This window comes from Piliocolobus tephrosceles, chromosome 11 (genome assembly GCF_002776525.5).
Source record: "Piliocolobus tephrosceles isolate RC106 chromosome 11, ASM277652v3, whole genome shotgun sequence".
Taxonomy (NCBI): domain Eukaryota; kingdom Metazoa; phylum Chordata; class Mammalia; order Primates; family Cercopithecidae; genus Piliocolobus; species Piliocolobus tephrosceles.
In genome coordinates this window covers 47,634,438-47,651,057 of record NC_045444.1, presented here as the reverse complement: position 1 = coordinate 47,651,057, position 16,620 = coordinate 47,634,438, and the positions used below count along the sequence as shown (strand labels likewise).

General features: G+C 36.3%; 1 protein-coding gene across 16 annotated transcripts in view; it reads right to left on the bottom strand.

The window, feature by feature from the left end:
• SLC4A10 (solute carrier family 4 member 10) overlaps positions 1-16,620 on the bottom strand; it is a 392,709-nt gene that overhangs the window by 92,175 nt on the left and 283,914 nt on the right. For all 16 annotated transcript variants that reach the window (XM_023217347.1, XM_023217351.1, XM_023217349.2 and 13 more), the window contains one exon: positions 13,953-14,040. In XM_023217347.1, coding sequence (XP_023073115.1) covers positions 13,953-14,040 — 88 coding nt within the window. The remainder of the gene's footprint in view (positions 1-13,952; positions 14,041-16,620) is intronic.

Sequence of the window (16,620 nt, the reverse complement as noted above, 5' to 3'; positions counted from 1 at the left end):
TGAGTAGGCTCCTCAGCTTTCAATGGGGTTAAGTCTGGATAAATCTATCACAAGTTGAAAACATCATAAGTCAAAAACATAGTTTCCACTTATGGTATTTTCAATGGGGGGACATAACCCCCCATTGAAAGTTGAGAAGCATCTGTACTTTAAATCATTTCTAGATTATTATAATATCTATACAATGTATATGCTATATAAATAGTTGTTATACTGTGTAATTTTTATGCATATGGTTTTTATTGTAACATTGTTATTTTTTATTGTCCCACCCTGGAATATTTTTGATTTTTGTTTTTAGAGGCAGGGTCTCACTTTGTCATGCAGGCTGGAATGCAGTGGCATAGTCATACCTTACTGCAGCCTTGAACTCCTAGGCTTAAGCTCCTGCTTAAGCTCCTATCTTCTGAGTAGCTGGGACTACAGGTGTGTACCACAAAACCTGGCTAATTTTTAAAAAAAATTATTGTAGAGACAGGGTCTTGCTATGTTGCCTGGGCTGGTCTTGAACTCCTGGTCCCAAACCATCCCCCACCTTGGCCTCCCAAAGTGCTGGGATTATAGGTGTGAGCTACTGCACCCTGACTTTTCAAATATTTTTGATTTGCAGTTGGTTAAGTTCAAGAGTACAGAACCTGAAGATACAGAGGGCCAACTACACATTATATCTTCGCAGTACAGAAAGTGTATTTCCACACAAAGTATGAGTTACATTTTGTACTTATCCTCTCCACCTCCCCTCCACACACATGTGCTATATCAGTCATTTAGGGTGTTCACAGATATTCTAGGTTTTCTTACAGACCACGTGGTAAGATTGTACTTCTTTGCCTTCTTTGATATTTGGATTAGGTATATTCTACTTGGGTGTACATATGTCACTTTTGAATGGAAGTTATGAGTACCAATGTGTGATTTATCACATTGCTTTTTTTCTGGTTTAGTGACTGAGAAAACACAGGTACAGATAGAGCTTCTATAAGTGCAGGAAGCCTAAGTGACTATAATGAGCAGAGTCTCTCTCCTAGATCTGGATGAACATTTAGCATGATAGAAATAAACCCTTATTGTTTTAAGCCATTAATATTTTAGTTGGTTATTCCTGCAGCCTAACCTAATTTATCTTAACATACACAGGAATTATGTACTTAATATATTAAGTGTGGAAAATAAAAATAAAGATAAAGAGAAAAATTTGATTTACACTGAACATAATATAAATATTTCTGAAACTTTAAATTTCACTTGGGATGAAATGATACAAGTATTTGAGATTAGGGACTCCTATAGTATTCTTTATGCTGGCCTAAATTACAGTGACCAAATGTCCCAAAATTGCCAGGAAAATCCTGCTTTCAAATATTCTATTCTACTTTCAGACCATTTGTTTCCATTTCTGGTTTGATACTCAATATAAACTGCTAAGTAATAATGATTATTTTAGAAAGCTTTTTCTTGACTTTCCAACTAAGAACACTTCACAAAACATTATTGGTCTGATAAACAGACTTTGCTTAGGATAATACAAAAATATCAAAGATCTATTAATGGTTTAGTTGTATTTTGAGAAGGAGATTTTTCAAATATTAAAAATACATATTTCCACGCCACAAGCCTCTTCTAAAGATGGTTACATGGCCCTGAGACCTAACTGGAACACTTAAGAATTGCAAAAGTTCTTAGTCCTTAATGAGAGTTTAGCAACGCTACTCTTTTCCTGTTAGTAACAACTCTTAATTTGATCACATTTAATTAGAAAACTGCTTTGAAAGATCCCATGATCCTATACCCTGTTTTACGTAGACGAATATCCAAATTCATCCAGGACAACAGATTTCCTATTATTTTAAAGCTCCCTAAAGGTATGGATGCCATAATTTGTTTAATTTTAAATCATACATAGTACTTACTATTATTTCCCTATTACCAATGTTAACAATAACCTAATTATTTTACATTCCTCTTCTACCTTTTCTTTGTCTAGCTAACCTAACAGTCTGATTTCAGTTGACTCCGACTTCCCTGACCCCCTTCTCAAACAAGATGATATGCTTCGTTCATAATCTTAACATCATCTCCTTCTTGATAGCTTTCACTGTAATTATAATTATTCATTATAATTAATTATTAATTATATAGTTGTTTAATGCCTGTTTTCTCTGATAAAATATGAGCTTTGAACGTTCACTCAGTAAATATTTTTCAAACTATTTAAGTGCTAGTGCTAGAGCAGTGAACAAAACCAAGAAAAATTCACCCCCTCATGGGGCTTACGTTCTAAGGGGAGGGATGAGATGGAAAACAAACAATATAAATGAGTGTATATTTTGGTAGACGATGGAAAGTGTTATGGAGAAAAATGAAGCAGAAAAGGGGAATAAGGGTATGACTGGGGACTGTTGCAATTTTAAGCAAGGTGATTAAGGAAGGTCTTAATGAGTAGACATTTCAGCAAGGACCTGAAGAAGGTAAGGATGCCTGCCCTATCATTATCAGGAACAAGAGCTTTCCAGGCAGACAGAATTACCAGTGTGGAGTATGCTTTGAGAAGCGGTAAGAGGGAAAGTAGCAGATGATGTCTAAGAGGCAAGGTGGGAGCACGCTTTAAGAAGCGGCAAGAGGGAAAGTAGCAGATGACATCTAAGAGGCAAGGTGGAGGAGGTGGAAGGACATCTTGTAGGATTTTGTAGGTCATCATAAGAACTTAGACGTTTACTCTGAATGAGCTAGGAAGCCATTAGAAGGTCTTCAGCAGAAGAGGGATTGCTCTAGCTGTTGTGTTGAGAATAGGATGAAGTGGGGTAAGGGCAGGAAAAAAAAAAAGAGGCTATTGCAAAAATAGAATAATAATGGTGACATGAACCCAGTGATGACAGTGGAAGCCAGGGGGTAACAGTGCAGAAAATGAGAACTACAGTGGTAAGATTCTGGATCTATTGTGAAAGTTAACCCAGGAAGATTTGCTGATAGATTGGATTTGGGATGTGAAAGAACTAAAGCAGTCAAGGATGATTTCAGGGTTGTTCTATGAGGCCAGTGACCATGTCTTTAATTTCTACCACCTTATCTCTAATATATAGTAGGCAATAAGTATATACTAATCACAAAAACCATGAAATAAGTACAATTATTATCATTCCCGGTTTAAGGATGAGGAAACTGTGGCAGAGAGAGTTCCAACTTGTCCAAATTCATACCACCAAGAAATGCCTTTCCTTCTTCCCTCTCTGTTTCCAGTCCTCTCCTCCTCTTCCTTGCTTCCTTTCATTTACTTCTTCTTATAAGATAGGAGATTCTACATCATCTTTGTGAACAGGTAGAAATGATATAGGAAGGAGGAAAAAACTTGTGATGAAGAAACCAGAATGAAAAATTAAAGAGAAAAGTTCTCAACAAGGAATTAGGAAGAAATTCCAGCATATGAGGTTTTATTTCATTTTCTTTCAAGCATGTTTTTACTATTCTTGGATTTTCAGATATTTCTGATAGTTCTTTCGGATATTAGAATAAGCTTTTCAAGTTCCTCAGTAAATCTTGTTGGAATTTGGATTGGAACTGCACTAATTTCTCTCTCACCAGCACTGCTTGCCTACACTATGGCAATCACCTCTGAAGTAGTCTCTCTGCTTTCATCCGTGCTCCTCCATGGACTATTCTGAACACAGCAGCCAAGTGACAATTTTTCTTTTTTTTTTGGATGGAGTTTCACTCTTGTTGCCCAGGCTGGAGTGCAGTGGTGCAATTTTGACTCACCACAACCTCCACCTTACAGGTTCAAGTCATTTTCCTGTCTCAGTCTCCTGAGAAACTGGGATTGCGGGCATGTGCCACCATGTCCGGCTAATTTTGTATTTTTAGTAGAGGCGGGGTTTCTCCATGTTGGTCAGGCTGGTCTCTAACTCCCGACCTTGGGTGATCTGCCCACCTCAGCCTCCCAAAGTGCTGGGATTACAGGCATGAGCCACTGTGCCCAGCAGACATTGTTAAATGTAAGACAAATCATGTCAACTCTAATAAAAACCTTCTGTTTGCTTCCCAACTCACTCAGTGTCCTTATATGACCTACAAATACCCAGTACAGACTGACCCCCATCCGATAACCTCTCTGACCTCTTCCCCTACTGCTCCCTCCATTTCTCACTTCTGCCCAGTCATGTTGTCCTCCTTGTTCCCCAGATGTTCCAGGCACACTCCTGTCCCAAAGCCCTTGCCCTTGTTTATCCTTTTGCTTGGAAAGCTCTCCCCTCAGGTAACTACATAGGTCGCTCTCTTTCTTCCTTTAGGATCTTTGCTAAAATATCTCCTCAGTAAAATCTTCTCTGACCACTTTATTTTAACTTGTAACTCTCCCCAGCCCATCACTACCTCCCTTTTCTGCTTTCACGATTATTTCCTTCACAGCACTTATCACCACAGGCCATATATTTTACTTTTTATATGTTAGTCTGTCTTTTCACTAGACTCTTGGTTTAATTAAAAAAAGAACATTTTTCAGTGCAAAAAGGCTGAAAATTCCAAAAACCAGAATGCTTCTTCTCCTACAAAGGATCACAACTCCTTGCCAGCAATGGAACAAAACTGGATGGAGAATGAGTTTGATGAATTGACAGAAGAAGGCTTCAGAAGGTGGTTAATAACAAACTCCTCCAAACTAAAGGAGCATTTTCTAACCCAAGACAAGGAAGCTAAGAACCTTGAAGGTTAGAGGAATTGCTAACTAAAATAACCAGCTAGAGAAGAACATAAATGAGCTGATGGAGCTGAAAACCACAACACAAGAACTTTGTGAAGCATACACAAGTATGAATAGCTGAATCAAGCAAGCAGAACAAAGGATATTAGAGAGTGAAGATCTATTTAATAAAATTAAGCATGAAGACAAGATTAGAGAAAAAAAATGAAAAGGAATGAATAATGCCTCCAAGAAATATGTGACCATGTGAAAAGACCAAACCTACATTTGATTGGTGTACCTAAAAGTGGTGGGGAGAATAGGACCAAGTTGGAAAACATTCTTCAAGACATTATCCAGGAGAACTTCCCCAACTGAGCAAGGGAGGCCAATATTCAAATTCAGGAAATACAGAGAACACTACAAAGATACTCCTCGAGAAAAGCAACCCCAAGACACAAAATCATCAGATTCACCAAGGTTGAAAAGAAGGGAAAAATATTAAGGGCAGCCACAGAGAAAGGTCGGGTTAACAACAAAGGGAAACCCATCAGACTAACAGTGGATCTCTCTGCAGAAACCCTACATGACAGAAAAGAGTGGGGGCCAATATTCAACATTCTTAAAGAAAAGAAATTTCAGCCCAGACTTTCATATCCAGCCAAACTAAGTTCATAAGCGAAGGAGAAATAAAATCCTTTACAGACAAGCAAATGCTGAGAGATTCTGTCACCACTAGGCCTGCCTTTTAAGAGCTCCTGAAGGAGGTCCTAAATATGGAAAGGAAAAACTGGTACCTTCCGCTGAAAAACACAACAAATTGTAAAGACCATTGACACTATGAAGAAACTGCGGGCAATCAATTAATGGGCAAAAAAACCAGCTAGCATCATAATGACAGGATCAAATTCACATATAATAATATTAACCTTAAATATAAATGGGCTAAATGCCCCAATTAAAGGACACAGACTGGCAAATTGGATAGAGTCAAGACCCATCAGTTTCTGTATTCAGGAGACCCATCTCATGGGCAAAGACACACACAGGCTCAAAATAAAGGGATGGAGGAACATTAACCAAGCAAATGGAAAGCAAAAACCAAGCAGGAGTCGCAATCCTAGTCTCCAATAAAACAGATTTTAAACTGACAAAGATCAAAAAAGACAAAGAAGGACATTACCTAATGGTAAAGAGATCAATGCAACAAGAAGAGCTAACTATCCTAAATATATATGCACCCAATACAGGAGCACCCAGATTCATAAAGCAAGTTCTTAAAGAACTACAAAGAGTAATTTAGACTCCCACACAATAATAGTGGGAGACTTTAACACCCCACTCTCAATATTAGACAGATCAACGAGACAGAACATCAACAAGGATATTCAGGACTGGAACTCAATTCTGGATCAAGCAGATCTAATAGACATCTACAGAACTCTCCACCCCCAATCAACAGAATATATATTCTTCTTAGCACCACGTCACACTTATTCTAAAATTGACCACATAATTGGAAGTAAAACATTCCTCAGCAAATGCAAAAGAACACATATCCTAACAAACAGTCTCTCAGACCACAGTGCAATCAAATTAGAACTCAGGATTAAGAAACTCACTCAAAACCACATAACTACATGGAAACTGAACAACCGGCTCCTGAATGACTACTGGGTAAATAACGAAATTGAGGCAGAAATAAATAAGTTCTTTTAAACCAATGAGAACAAAGACACAACATACCAGAATCTCTGGGACACAGCTGAAGCAGTGTTTAGAGGGAAATTTATAGCACCAGACGCCTACAGGAGAAAGCAGGAAAGATCTAAAATTGACACCCTAACATCAGAGTTAAAAGAACTAGAGAAGCAAGAGCAAACAAATTCAAAAGCTAGCAGAAGACAAGAAATAACTAAGATCAGAGCAGAGCTAAAGGAGATACAGACACAAAAACCCTTTAAAATATCAATGATTTCAAGAGCTGGTTTTTTGAAAAGATGAACAAAATAGATAGACTGCCAGCCAGACAATAAAGAAGAAAAGAGAGAAGAATCAAATAGACACAATAAAAAATGTGGGATCATCACTGATCCCACAGAAATACAAATTACCATTAGAGAACACTATAAACACCTCTACACAAATAAAGTAGAAAATCTAGAAGAAATGGATAAATTCCTGGACACATACACCCTCCCAAGACTAAAGCAGGAAGAAGTTGAATCCCGGAAGAGGCCAATAACAAGTTCTGAAATTGAGGTAGTAATTAATAGCCTACCAACCAAAAAAAGCCCAGGACCAGATGGATTCATAGCCGAATTCTACCAGAGGTACAAAGAGGAGCTGGTACTATTCCTTCTGAAACTATATCAAACAAGAAAAAGAGGGACTCTTCCCTAACTCATTTCATGACGCCAGCATCATCCTGATACCAAAATTTGGCAGAGAGACAACAAAAAAAGAAAATTTCAGGCCAATATCCCTGATGAACATCGATGCAAAATTCCTCAATAAAATACTGGCAAACCAAATCCGGCAGCATATCAAAAGACTTATCCACCGCGATCAAGTCCAGTTCATTCCTGGGATGCAAGGCTGGTTCAACACACAGAAATAAATAAATGTAATCCATAACATAAATTGAACCAATGACAAAAACCACATGATTATCCAATAGATGCAGAAAAGACCTTCAATAAAAACCAACACCCTTTCATGCTAAAAACTCTCAATAAACTAGGTATTGATGGAACAGATCTCAAAATAATAAGTTATTTATGAGAAACCCACAGCCAATATCATACTGAATATGCTGGAAGCATTCCCTTTGAAAACCGGCACAAGACAAGGATGCCCTCTCTCACCACTCCTATTCAACATAGTATTGGAAGTTCTGGCCAGGGCAACCAGGCAAGAGAAGGAAATAAAGGGTATTCAAATAGGAAGAGAGGAAGTCAAATTGCCTCTGTTTGTAGATGACATGATTGTATATTTAGAAAACCCCATTGTCTCAGCCCCAAATCCCCTTAAGCTGATAAGCAACTTCAGCAAAGTCTCAGGATAAAAAATCAATGTGCAAAAATCACAAGCATTCCTATACACCAATAACAGACAGAGAGCCAAGTCATGAGCGAACTCCCATTCACAATTGCTACAAAGAGAATAAAATACCTAGGAATCCAACTTACAAGGGATGTGAAGGACCTCTTCAAGGAGAACTACAAACCACTGCTCAAGGAAATAAGAGAGGACACAAACAAATGGAAAAACATTCCATGCTCATGAATAGTAAGAATCAATATTGTGAAAATGGCCATATTGCCCAAAGTAGTTTATAGATTCAATGCTATCCCCATCAAGCTACCAATGACTTTCTTCACAGAATTAGAAAAAACTACTTTAAATTTCATAGAACCAAAAATAGAGCCTGCATAGCCATGACAATCCTAAGCAAAAAGAACAAAGCTGGAGGCATCACAGTACCTGACTTCAAATTATACTATGTGGAAAAACCACATGGCATTTGTATCAAAACCGATACATAGACCAATGGAACAGAACAGAGACCTCAGAAATAATGCCACTCATCTAAAACCATCTGATCTTTGACAAACCTGACAAAAACAAGCAATGGGGAATGATTCCTATTCAATAAATGGTGATGGGAAAACTAGCTAGCCATACGCAGAAAACTGAAACTGGACTCCTTCCTTACACCTTATACAAAAATTAACTCAAAATGGATTAAAGACTTAAATATAAGACCTAAAGTCATAAAAACCCTAGAAGAAAATCTAGGCAATACCATTCAGGACACAGGCATGGGCAAAGACTTCATGACTAAAACACCAAAAGCAATGGGAACAAAAGCCAAAATTGACAAATGGGAGCTAATAACACTAAAGAACTTCTGCACAGCAAAAGAAATATCAACAGAATGAATAGGCAACCTACAGAATGGGAGAAAATTTTTGCAATCTATCCATCTGACAAATGGCTAATGTCCAGAATTTACAAAGAACTTCAACAAATTTACAAGAAAAAAACAACCCCAGCAAAAAGTAGGCAAAGGATATGAACAGAAATTTCTCAAAAGAAGACATTTATGTGGCTAAAAAACAAGAAAAAAAGCTCATCATCACTGGTCATTAGAGAAATGCAAATCAAAACCACAATGAGATACCATCTCATGCCAGTTAGAATGGCAATCATTAAAAAGTCAGGAAATAACAGATGCTGGAGAGAATGTGGAGAAATAGGAACACTTTTACACTGTTGGTGGGGGTGTAAATTAGTTCAACCATCATGAAAGACAGTGTGGCGATTCCTCAAGGATCTAGAACCAGAAATACCATTTGACCCAGCAACCCCATTACTGGGTATATACCAAAATGATTATAAATCATTCTACTATAAAGATAGTATACTATAAAGATACATTCTACTATAAAGATATAAACATACTACTATGTATGTTTATTTCAGCAATATTCACAATAGCAAAGACTTGGAACCAAACCAAATGCTTATCAGTGACAGACTGAATAAAGAAAATATGGCACATATACACCATGGAATAGCATGCAGCCATAAAAAAAGATGAGTTCATGTCCTTTGCAGGGACATGGATGAAGCCGGAAACCATCATTCTCAGCAAACTAACAAAGGAAAAGAAAACCAAACACCGCATATTCTCACTTATAAATGGGAGCTGAACAACGAGAACACACGGACACAGGAAGGGGAACATCACACACTGGGGCCTGTTCGGGGGTGGGAGTCTAGGGGAGGGATAGCATTAGGAGAAATACCTAATGTAGATGACGTGTTGATGGGTGCAGCAAACCACCATGGCATGTGTATACCTATGTAACACTATGTAACAAACCTGCACGTTCTGCACATGTATTCTAGAACTTAAAGTATATTAAAAAATTCAAAGAAAAAAATTAAGATTGATGATGATTTGGGGGTAGAGAGAGCAACCAAACAATTTTTTTCTTCCTGATTTTATCCTAAATGACACTAGAAATTGTATAAAAATAAATTCTTTCAATTAAAAAAATCTCAGAGATTTAGTGTCAAAACGAAGCACACAACAAAATTTAGCAGTTCTTATGGGAAAAAAGAAAAACACAATGTTCAATAATGTCATACTGAACATGTAATAACGTTCTTAGTAGATGATAATTTTATTGAGAGCAGTTTAAGTAGAATGACAGTGCCAAAGTCAGACTGCAATATGATAAGAAATGAATGAATCTAAAAATATTCAGAATCACGTAGAGACTACTCCTTCAAAACTCTCAAGATTCAGATTGAACCAACACTTCTTCAAAAGTACGTGCTTGAAAAGCACATGCTGTTCTAAGTAGTAAAGAATTTTTTTTAAAGGATGGGGTAAACCTGGACCTCATTTCATGTGTATTTCTTCCAAGTAGCTACTATGTGTTCTGCATGTTTGCTGTCAGGGTTCACTTAAGATCTAGAAGAGAGAGGACACTGTTAGCTCAAATATCCAGAAAAAGAAAAACAAACCTCTCTTAGTATTTTGTTTGTTTTTGTTTTCATTAAAATGTATTATTTATTCTAACATGTAATGGCTTTACTATTGTTATTAATGTATTTATTTTGAGACAACATCTGGCTCTATTGCCCAGGCTGGAGAGCAGAGGTGCCATCTCAGCTCACTGCAACCTCTGCCTCCCTGGCTCAAGTCATCCTCCCACCTCAGCCTCCCAAATAGTTGAGCAGCTGGGATTATATGCAGCTAATTTTTTTTGAATTATTTTGTAGAGGCAGGGTTTCACCATGCTGCCCAGGCTGATCTCAAACTTGTGACATCAAGTGATCCACTCGCCTTAGGTTCTGAAAGTGCTGGGATTACAGGTATGGGCCACTGAATCTGCCCTATTGTTGTTTTTAAATGAATTCATAAACACATATTTTTAAAATTTCTCAGTTTTAAGTTCTCCTATGGTAAATACCAACATATCTATGTACACAAAAGCTTTGGGGTGCTTAATAATTTTTGAGAATGTGAAGGGATCAACACATTGGTAGCAGTGTTGGTAAGCATAATCATAAGATTTATCTCTAGTAAAGCTCAACAGAAATGAAGAAAATAAATTATTGGCTTGATTCAAGATAGAATATTGATATGATGACTAGAATATTCAGTATCTGATTCATGTTTTAAAAATTTATTGAACCCTGACTGTGGGTCGGACACTGTGATACGTCTAAAAATACAAAAGGAAGACAGTCTACCTACTAAGTGTTCAAAGTACAGAGGGGGGAAAAAAACAGAACTTAGCTCAACGAATATTTATTTGAGCACCTGGCAAAATCAGGGCACAAAAGTGAATACTGAATGCTAAAATGGTAACTGTTCTCATGGAATTTATGTTTGATAATGCAATCCAATAAATTATTTTTTAAACCAAAGTAAATGATGAATCAACATATTAAATTCTATTCTTAATGAGTACAATTGTTCTTTACCTTTTTCTTTTCTTTCTTTTTTTTGAGACAGAGTCTCGCTTCGTCACCCAGGCTGGAGTGCAGTGATGCAATCGTGGCTCACTGCCATTTCCACTTCCCAGGTTCAAGCGATTCTCCCCTCTCAGCCTCTCAAGTAACTGGGACTACAGGCATACGCCACCATACCCAGCTAATTTTTGTATTTTTAGTAGAGACGGGGTTTCACCATGTTGGCCAGGCTGATCTCGAACTCCTGACTTCAGGTGATCCATCCACCTTGGCGATCCCAAAGTGCTGGGATTACAGCTGTGAGCCAATACACCTGGCCTAGTACAATTATTCAATAGCCTTCAAAGCAATTAGATAAGCAGAATACTTGCTTTACCTGGGCTTTGAACAATACAAATCTGTTTTCTTTTTTAAAAAATATTTAAACAGTCTTTGATATTCAATCAATGTCCTGCTGTAATTAACATGTCCTATTAAAACTAACAGCTCTTATCTTTTAGAGTAGCTTTCTGGTTGAGTTTCTGCTTCTGTATCCTATAATCTACAAAGATTACCTAAAGCCATGCCCTAAAACTTTCAAGTGTAAATAATTGAAAAAATGTATTTTTTTAATTAGGTGACTGATGCTTATGCTCAAATTTCAGTCTTTATTATATGATTGATGCTTATTCTCAAATTAGGTAGCTCTCACTAATCAAATAAATAGATGGAAGCCCCTTCTCTCTTCTCATCCTAAATCTGAAATTTATAGAACATGGATGTTTCCCTGTTCTGTGTTCACCTGATTAGTCAAGAAAACTTTGGAACTGACATCTTTCTGTTGAGAAAAATGTTGATTCCCAATTGGGGAAGTAGAGGACGAAGAGGAGAGAGATACATTGATATACATGTACATTCCATGACACAGTAGGATCCTCTCTCACATTATCACATGTCTCGTGCCCCACAGATATCTTAAAATAATGCCCTAATTTCTTAGATGGGGAAACATTTTTGTCTGAAATATAATAAAATATTAAACATATGTATATGAAAGTGATAATACTTAAATTGTAGAATACCAATACAAATCAATATGGAAATACTAAGAGCTTTTATACTGTGAGCGTTTTCTCAGAGAGAGTTCTGCTAAATCAGGTGTATGGCCCTCATTAACCTATTTGTTTCATTCTCCTGTCTTTTTGCAATTTTCCTAAATAGAATATGTTATTCATTATAGTGGATTGGATAATTTCCTCCCAAAATATGTATCAACCTGGAGCCTCAGAATGTGGCCTTATTTGAAATAAAGATTTTGGAGATGTAATTAAGGTAAGTATCTCAAGATGAAATTATCCTGAATTAGGATGGGCCCTAAATTCAATTATTTGGATGTATTTAGGATGGGCCCAAAATCAAATGACAAATAAATGTCTGTCTTCATAACAGAAAATAAGAAGACACACAGAGATAACTGGGAGAAAGCCATGTGAAGATGGAGACAGAGAACAAAGGTCTGTTGCCACAAGCCAGGGAAGACCAAGAGCCACCAGAATATGGAAGAGACAAGGAAGGATCCTCCCCTAGAGACTTCGAAGCGAGTGTGGCTCTGCTGACACTTTGACTTCAGACTTCTAGCCTCAAAAATATGAGAAAACAAACTACTGTCATGTTAAGCCACTCAATTTGTGGTAGTTTCTTACGGCAGTCATGGTAAACTAATACACTCATTAAGTTGGTTCCTTTTGAAAACTGAGGGAACAAAATATTTTTCTTCTAGCTTTTGCTTTCCTATGTGTAAATATCAAAAACTAATTCATATAACACCGTAAAACATAATTTGGACAGATTGAAGAATTTGTAATATTGAACCCCCTAAACAAGTTCAAATTTTAGCTATTGTAAACATAGAAAAAGTAATATATAATACTAATTGGCTCTTTTTACAGAATTTTCAAATATCTGCAGCCATGTATTTCAATGAAAACATTATTAAATTATTTAGATGAAATCTAGATGTATATCATCCCATTTGTTCATTTACAACTGAATTTTGATTTAATGCCCCTTCTGTGATCTACTGCATCTGCTCTTCCCGTGAACAATAACAACAAATTTCCATAATGTGTTGGAGAATCCAAGTCAAGGAAAATAGTGGTATGAAGCATCTTTTATGGTCTTACTTTAAAGATCTTCTACTTTTGAGACATACACCTGTTTGAAAAGCTGATGAAAGCTTCTTCCAGTCCCAAAAATCTACATACAAATTATTTACATAGAAAAATTTACATGCTCTATCACAGAAATCACAAGCCCCTTGAAATCTATCTACAGCTTCTCTAATAGTTCCCAAACTCCCAGGTTAAAAACATCTGTATTTAGGCAACTGTAGAGAGTTGACAGATGTTGCGTGCATTTTGGGGTCATGTATACTATTCAGAAAAACTGCTATTGTTCTTTCTTTAGACTTTGAAATTATTTACTCAAAACAATATTTCCAAGGATATTAACAATGGTGCTTACTTTGGCAGCACATATACCATAAAAGGAAAATTAATAATATATTCTAAGTGTCACTGAAAAAATTTCTTTACACTATGAAGTTTTAAAGTATTATTCATAGGTGTTAATTTATTATTCCTTTGGAAAACATTTTTCTAAAGGAGATTTTATAATGGAAACATGGGAGAATGGGATTCAATACAGAGAAATCTGATTCACAACAAACTGTCTTGAAAAGAGGACCTCCAAAAGTTTTAGGTATTCCTAGTGGGGGAAAATGTTTCCAATGAACTTGAATAAATACCTCATCTGTCATTAGGGTTGCAATTGATCTGCCAATCTCATGGTACTGTTGACCCTTTCCCAGGGGTCCCAGAAGAATGAACAAAAATCTGTAATTAAGAAGAAAAAAATGTTTTAAGGTAGAAATATAAAAATAATTTTAGTAATACAGAATCACTCATCTCAAAGGAATTACTGAAAATGGAGATTATGATGTCAAATACTTTCATAGTTTTTCATAGTTCATTATTATTTTGAAAAATTTTACCATGATTGACTCTTATGCTTAAGATCCTCAAGCAATGGGAATGCATGGTTTTCTGTTTTTTTGATTGATTTTTAATCACAGTGTTTCTCCGTTTAGTTATCTGTACAGTATGTGCAGTTGCTATCGGGAATTTTAAGGATTCTACGATCCTTAAAGAAGGAAAGTGTGAAAAGTAACATCTGATTAGACCTTTCTAAATAGGAAGGAAGAAAACTCACTTGTATGCAAAATGGCAAACAGTTCAAAGGGGGCAAAGGTAACACAGTAGCAAAACAGAGAAAATACAGAGTCAAAAAACAGTAGGTGTATGTGCAATTTTCATTATAAAAAATTATTGTCAGGAATCAAAGATCAGACAGGTAGAAGAAAATGGGGAGTTAATGATCTATTATTTATAATGCTGAGGAATAAAAAGAGTGTGTACTATAATATTCCGTCTAAATTAGGTCGAACATTTGGCAAATTCATCATCACAAGTGGTGCTTTTAAAGAAATCAATAGATACTCTAACTTTAGCAGACTGGTGATTGTTCTGTCTCTGAGAAGGTCAATCCTTCTGGGAAATTGTGAAAATTAAAGAATGCCCTATATTCTGCCATATCATTCTATGGTGTTAATTTGTTAAACAGTTTATGCCTCATATAGGTATAATCTTTAGAGATCATACATGTTTTTACATGAGGCAAATATTACACAATTTTAGAGGATGTGACAATATTTTTGTGTGTGTGTCAATGACAACTGAACCCAAGCCAATTTCTACTACGTAGAAATGTCCAGGGTACATTAAAAACAGGAATGGTTTAATTTGGTGGCAGGTGCTTTATCAACTATAATAGCTTTTTAAGAAACTTCCTAACCTATGTACATCTTGCTATTTTTCAGGTTTCCATTTCATGGGCTATTTTTAAAGTTCTAAAAGATTATTTTCTGACATTTCTACTATGTGCTGCCATTGTATTAACAGGATGCCCTTTTGTCCTCCCCAATAAAGAATAATTAGAAACCCTGAATGGCTTTCTTTATTTTGTTTGTCCAACTAATCTTCTTCCATTTTTCACCTTCCCTAACTAAATAGTCTTGTCTTTAAATCTCTTCTCATACAGTTGCTCTACAGTGGCCCTAATTTTTTTCTCCATTGTTTTCTACACATATTTTGCTATCTCAGTGTGAAATAAGGTCACTTAAATCCAACAGTTTTCAAATAAGGGTATATAACCCCATCACAGCTTTTTTCTACTCATGGGAATTTTTCTTTTCCTTCTATTTAAATACAAGAACTATCATTGCCATAAATAGTCATGATTTGCTCATAGTTCACCAGACACCTTCCTAAGTGGTGGAACACAAAGGCACTGCTTGGCAGACTGAAAAGAAATTTTCAACTGCTATAATAGTAACTCTACAATTAACAAGCTTAACATCTTAGATATGAATCCCAGACTCCCAGAAACCTTGGATAGGTTACAGGTTGTCCATAGAAAATATATAGCCTGAATCACACAGTCAGATGCCACTTTAATGTGTTCCGTTCATCCTTTCCCTTTGTACATAAAAGTTGATGTGTATCAGAAATCTCAATAACCCTCAAACAGCATAAATACAGACTTCTTTCTATAATCTGAACAGTAACTAGATTCCTCCCCCAAACCATAGTCAGACATAGGTACTTAAACACTGAATCCCATTCCAGTCAGCTGAGCTCTTACAAAAATGAGGCCTCTCCTGGCTGTGTATTCCATAGTTGTAGAATATTTCATCCATAATCAAAGCAGAGAGTTATGTAATCTGCTATATTTTGAGTTAAGGCCAAAGATCCATAGAGAATATATATTCTACAGTTGATACAGTACTTGAACTTTTCATCAAGTAACTTGGCTAAGGCATTCAATGTTTGGAAGAGGAGGCGCACTAACAGCTTTTGAGATAGCTGTAGCATCAAACAAAGGGCACCAGCCATATGGGAACGGGGCCCTAAATAGACATGTTTTGCTGCAGGAAAGGACTAGAGTAAAAGGCTATCTGCATTTTGGAATCACACTGATGGTAGGAGTATGGAAGAAAACAAGGTTCCTGGGTAAATTGCTTGGAACCTAATGTACTAAAGTCGATATTCTGTTTTTCCTTTCTTTCTTTTTTTCTTTGTTTACAGTTTTAGTAATGGATAGCCTTATTCTAAAAAATGAGAAACAGCATAATTCAGTTTGTATTATCCCTAAGTTGTTATTTTATTGTTAAATGAGAAACAAGTTCCGATCATCAAATTAAATTTGTACTTTTAACTCTGATTCAACCACACTGCGATAATACTCCTATCAGTGATTCTACAGACCCTGTGTGTGGAAAGCCCACTATGCCTAGGATTGAAACATATATATGATGCTATCCTAGTGATGGCACTTACATGTATTTTGAAGGCCTT